This window comes from Pelodiscus sinensis, chromosome 30 (genome assembly GCF_049634645.1).
Source record: "Pelodiscus sinensis isolate JC-2024 chromosome 30, ASM4963464v1, whole genome shotgun sequence".
NCBI lineage: Eukaryota > Metazoa > Chordata > Testudines > Trionychidae > Pelodiscus > Pelodiscus sinensis.
The window spans coordinates 8,203,756-8,209,616 of NC_134740.1; the positions used below are offsets into that span (position 1 = coordinate 8,203,756).

General features: G+C 55.7%; 1 protein-coding gene across 1 annotated transcript; it reads left to right on the top strand.

Annotated features, from left to right (window-relative positions):
- Positions 1-4,499: 4,499 nt before the first annotated feature.
- LOC102445727 (olfactory receptor 10D3-like) lies at positions 4,500-5,441 on the top strand. Its single transcript, XM_006120165.2, has one exon. The coding sequence runs from the start codon at positions 4,509-4,511 to the stop codon at positions 5,439-5,441; it is 933 nt and encodes a 310-aa protein (XP_006120227.2). The 5' UTR covers positions 4,500-4,508.
- Positions 5,442-5,861: the final 420 nt, after the last annotated feature.

Consider the following 5,861-nt stretch of genomic DNA (forward strand, 5'->3'; position numbering starts at 1 on the left):
GTCTTTTCCGCAAAAAAGCTCCGATCGCGAAAATGACGATCGGGGCTTTTTTCCTGAAAAGCACATCTACATTGGCCATGGACGCTTTTCCGGAAAAAGTGCTTTTCCGGAAAAGCATCCTGCCAATGTAGACGTGCTTTTTCTGGAAATACTTATAATGGAAAACTGTTCCGTTTTAAGCATTTCTGGAAAAGGGCGCCAGTGTAGACGTAGCCTTAGGCTATGTCTACACTGGTGGCTCCTTGCACAAGAACTTCTTGCGCAAGGGTTCTTGTGCAAGGATTCCTGTGCAAGAACACGCCCACACTGCCATATGAGATGTGCTTTTGCTCAAGAGCACCCATGGCAGTGTGGATGCGCAGCAGAGGTTCTTGCGCAATAAAACTCTATAGCTAAAATAGCTTTCTTGCTCAAGAGAGCGTCCACACTTATGCTTTTTGCGCAAAAGCTACGCTCTTTTCTTACACATGGAAGCTGTCTTGGCAAGAGCTCTTGCACAAGAGAGCTTACACTTGTAAGAAAAGAGCGTAGCTCTTGCGCAAGACGCCGTCTCTTACCACGCCGTACTGTACATCTCCTTGCGCAGGAGCGGGTGGGCAGTGTGGATGCACGGCGGATTATTGCGCAAGAACAGCCGTTCTGGCTCAAGAAGTTGCAAGTGTAGGCATAGCCCTAGGCTACGTCTACACTGGTGTGTTCTTGTGCAAGTATGGCCATTCTTGCACAAGAATCTGCAGAGCATCCACACTGCCCACCTGCTCCTGTGCAAGGAAATTTACAGTGCGGCGTGGTAAGAGAGGGCTTCTTGCGCAAGAGCTAAGCTCTTTTTTGACAGGTGTAAGGCCTCTTGCGCAGGAGCTCTTGCGCAAGAGAGCAGTGTGGAGGCTCGGCAGGGATTTCTTGTGCAAGAAAGCCCTATGGTTAAAATGGCCATCAGAGCCTTTTTGCACAAGAAAGTGTCCACACATCCATGGGTGCTCTTGCACAAAAGCACAGCTCGCACATGGCAGTGTGGACGTTTTCTTGCGCAAGACTTCTTGCACAAGAAGCCTCCAGTGCAGACATAGCCCTAGTATGGTTATTGAGCAATGCAAGTGGTACCTAGACCACAGCAACAGTTAAGCTAAAGAGACCTCTACAGCATAGGCTGGGAGCCAGCTGGCTTTTAGCTCAGGGTATGTCTACACTACCCCGCTAGTTCGAACTAGCGGGGTAATGTAGGCATACCGCACTTGCAAATGAAGCCCGGGATTTGAATTTCCCGGGCTCCATTTGCATAACCGGGGAGCCGCCATTTTTAAATCCCCGCTGGTTCGAACCCCGTGCAGCGCGGCTACACGGGGCTCGAACTAGGTAGTTCGAACTAGGATTCCTATTCCGAACTACCGGTACACCTCTGGGCATCTCCAAAGTGAGACTGAATCTCCGTTAATTGGCGACTCTGCCGAAGGCTCAGCCTGGAGCCCGGTGGGGATTCAGGGCTGGTCCCATGGGTTCTGGAGGGGATTTAAGGCCCAGGCAGAGCCGGGAGGCTGGAGGAAGCGGTGGGAAGCTGTGAACTCGGCAGCAGTGCAGAGCAAGACGCGGGTGCAGCCCTGGCCAGCTTGGCAGCGCATTAGGGCTAGTGGGTGGGTTCCATGTTCCCAGGCTGGGCCCCTCACCCGGGCGCTGGGCCGGGCTGGAGAGGACGCTGGATGTGGCCACAGGAGTCCCGGCCGGGGCAGAAGGGAAGAATCCCAGTCAGCTGGAGCCGCCTCTGCCCATGCAGCCAGTGTAAGGCGCCTGCTTTGATACCGACCTTCTCGCGCTGCCCTCGGTCTCTGCCTGTCTCTGGCCTGGCCCTGCTGCCCCCAGGGGTGTCCTGTAGAGAACCATCCACCCAGCCACCTGGCCCCGTCTGTGCAGCGCCTGCCTCTGTGTCACTGATCTGCCTTTCCCTGTCTATTATAACCCCCCTCTTTCCTGTGGCGCTACCCCTCCCCACCTGCCATAGCCACCTGGCCAGCCTCTCCCCTGCAGCCCTTCCCCTCCCCACCTGCCATAGCCACCTGGCCAGCCTCTCCCCTGCAGCCCTTCCCCTCCCCACCTGCCATAGCCACCTGGCCAGCCTCTCCCCTGCAGCCCTTCCCCTCCCCACCTGCCATAGCCACCTGGCCAGCCTCTCCCCTGCAGCCCTTCCCCTCCCCACCTGCCATAGCCACCTGGCCAGCCTCTCCCCTGCAGCCCTTCCCCTCCCCACCTGCCATAGCCACCTGGCCAGCCTCTCCCCTGCAGCCCTTCCCCTCCCCACCTGCCATAGCCACCTGGCCAGACTCTCCCCTGCAGCCCTTCCCCTCCCCACCTGCCATAGCCACCTGGCCAGCCTCTCCCCTGCAGCCCTTCCCCTCCCCACCTGCCATAGCCACCTGGCCAGACTCTCCCCTGCAGCCCTTCCCCTCCCCACCTGCCATAGCCACCTGGCCAGCCTCTCCCCTGCAGCCCTTCCCCTCCCCACCTGCCATAGCCACCTGGCCAGACTGTCCCCTGCAGCCCTTCCCCTCCCCACCTGCCATAGCCACCTGGCCAGCCTCTCCCCTGCAGCCCTTCCCCTCCCCACCTGCCATAGCCACCTGGCCAGACTGTCCCCTGCAGCCTTTCCCCTTCCCCCCTCCAGCCTCTGTCCTGCAGCCCTGCCCCTCCCCATCTGCCATAACCCCCGCACTAGCCTCTCCCCTGCAGCCCTTCCCCGCCTCACCTGCCATAGCCCCCCCGCCAGTCTCTCCCTGCAGCCCTGCCGCCTCTCTATGGGGAATCTCTCTGGCAAAATGCCAACAGACACTTGATTATTTTCCTTCAAATCTAACCTAAGCCCCCCGCCCAGCTGGCAGAACTCAGTGTGTATTTGGAGGTGGGAGGCTAAGGGCCTGTGGACCAAACTGTCAAGCATGGGTAGGATGGGGACCACGTTGAACCATTACCACCCTGTGATTCCACACTCGTGGCTGTTGCTATTCCCTGCTCGCTCGAAGCATTATAGAACCCCCCTCCCCCCGACAATTTGTATCATTAACCAAGCAGAGGCCTGTAGTAAGTTAAGGTTTGCAGGCATGAGTAGAGGCCTATAACATGAAAACAGCCAGACGCCTGAAATCTAGTGAGCAAGACACAGTAACACAGGAGCCCAGAAAGAGGCCCTACTGATGACTGTGTAATTGTGTTCGGTGGAGCATGGAAGGACATAGGGAGGCACCGAGTACAGACTGTAAGTCAAAGCGGAGGAGTGGAATAGCTCAATAAGAAATGTCTTGGTACAAAGACTCCCCAAAAACCAATGCACATACTGACCTAGGTTCAGGACTGTGCCGAACTTGACAGCATGAAGGAGAGTAAGTGAGCCCCCTTTCCGTAAGGTGAGGGGTGGTAACTAGGCAGCAGAGGTAACCTGGTATGTAAAGAAGTGATGTACATTGTTTGTACCTGTCTGTAAAAGGAGACCGCACAGGGTACTCTCTGGCCAACCGGGGGTGCACTAAGTGCCTGAACAGCAGGTGTCATTGCCTAGACTTACAGAACGCACAGGTGCCTAACTCTGGCTAACCGTTGTCAATATCTGTTCTACGGCAATAGGCCTGCCCGGTGTTGGAACCTTGTCAACGCAGGCCAAAGGTGCAGTGGTGTAGCGCTGAGAATTTCTGCTACCAACTGGTAGAGCTTCGTATATGACAATAAACCTGCTCGATTGATTTCAAACCTTGCCTGCATCTGTTGTTTCTGGGAGCTCTCAGAGATCTCCTGTGTTGATCCACGTTCACGGGGTCTAAACTCTAGATAAAGGGAGCACTGATCGTTACGCACGCAGCCAAAAGTTTATCATCACTGACGGAGTAGAGGTCCTGTCATGAGCGAGCTGGGACAACTCTGAGAACCCTGACCAGCAGACACCACGCTGGCAGTATAACACTGGCAGTACAACAGGGCCATTCTTCCCAATAGTCATGACGTTGTGTGCTCCCCCTTGCTTAACACAAACCCGTGGCAGCCTGCACAATTGTAACAACACAGCCCAACCCAAACACAGGGCTCCCCTGCGCACACGCCCCCATCCCCTCCTCTCATTGACAGGGTGGTGAGAAGGAACAAACCACAAATGGGTGTATTGACAACTTCTGGGGGAGTCCAAACTCTGCCCTGGTTGGCGGGGTAGGTAACTGAACAGGACTGAGGAAAGTGAAACAGCGCAAGGGAGTAAAGCAGCTAGACTGGACTAGACTAGACTAGACTAGAGCAGACTAGACTGGAATGCTCCCCTTTGTCTGCTGGTCTCTGGTTTGCAGCTCTTCAAGGCCGACATATTCTCCGTATGTTCAGCGCCACCAAATCTGGCATTGCAGAGACAGAAATATTCCCCATTCTTTATGAGTTGGGGCAGTGGCTGGAAGAGTGAGCATCACAGTTCTAGCTTGGCAGGTCTTTGGTTTCTGTAACTCACTGGCTGTATTTCTAACTCCTATCCCAGGAAAGAGACCCAAATGGAGCAGGCCAACCACACGGTGGTGACTCATTTCATCCTCCTGGGTATCCCCAACACCGATGGCCTCCAGACCATTTTCTTCTTCACCTTCTTAGCCTTCTACCTCTGCACCCTGCTGGGCAACCTGCTCATCCTATCAGCCATCCTTGGTGACCCCCGCCTGCACACCCCCATGTACTTCTTCCTCTGCAACCTTGCTGTCGTGGACCTTTCATTCCCTTCCGTCAGCATCCCCAAATTTCTGGCCATCCTCTGGGCCAAGAACAGAACCATCTCGCTGGGCGGGTGCATGGCCCAGGTCTTCTTCTTCCACTTGTTGGGCAGCACCGAGTGCCTGCTGTACACTGTCATGGCCTACGACCGGTACGTGGCCATCTGCCACCCGCTGCGCTACCTGCTCATCATGAACCGCAGGGTGTGCGCCCTCCTGGCTGCTGGCTGCTGGATCTCCAGCTCCTTCCACGCCACCATCCTCTCCAGCCTGACCTTCACGCTGCCCTACTGCGGGTCCAATATGGTGGATTATTTCTTCTGTGACATCTTCCCCGTGGCCAAACTGGCCTGTGCAGACACGTACATCATCCAGACTGTGGTCTTCACCAACACTGGCATGGTGCCCGTAATCTGCTTCCTCCTCATCCTCGCGTCCTACATGAGGATCGTCTACTCCGTCGTGAAGATGAACTCGGCCGAAGGGCGGCGCAAAGCGGCCTCCACTTGCGCCTCCCATCTGACTGTGGTGACGCTGTTCTTCGGGCCCAGTGCCCTGATCTACACCCAGCCCGAGCTGAACATGGTGATGGTGACGGCTGTGGAGCTGTTTGGCTCCGTAGTGACGCCCATGCTGAACCCGGCCATCTACACCCTGCGCAATAAGGAGGTGAAAGCGGCTCTGAGAAAACTGACCGGGGGTCAGAAGCCTGCATGTTGATGTGGTATGTGGGGCTGCAGGGAAATACACCTACAAATACAGTTGTATGTCTGCTCCATGGCCTTTGTGACCCTCTCTCCTCCCATCCCCATCTAGCTCTCAGAGCGAGAAATCCAGGAATGCTCCTCCCAATCCCGAGCTGTCTGTGATGGGGTGTAGGGCTCACTTGGCCAAAGCTGGCTAAGGGACGGGGCGCTCAGTCTGCCTTCAAATACATAGGAACCGGACAGCCAATCCTAGTAGACGCCTGGAAATCTCAGACTTATTACACAGACCTATGTACCTCAGATTCTGTAAGTGCATCATTAAAACCAGGTTTTCTGAATCCTCCCTGATTTCCTGCACCTGTCTGGGATGGTGAACTCCAGCATGGGACACAGCATAGGAGGAGCAATGCCAAGCAGCAAGGTGGCACCACCT

Coding starts and splice junctions, on each gene's coding strand:
- LOC102445727 (XM_006120165.2), top strand. CDS start 4,509: ATGGAGCAGGCCAACCACACGGTGGTGACTCATTTCATCCTCCTGGGT.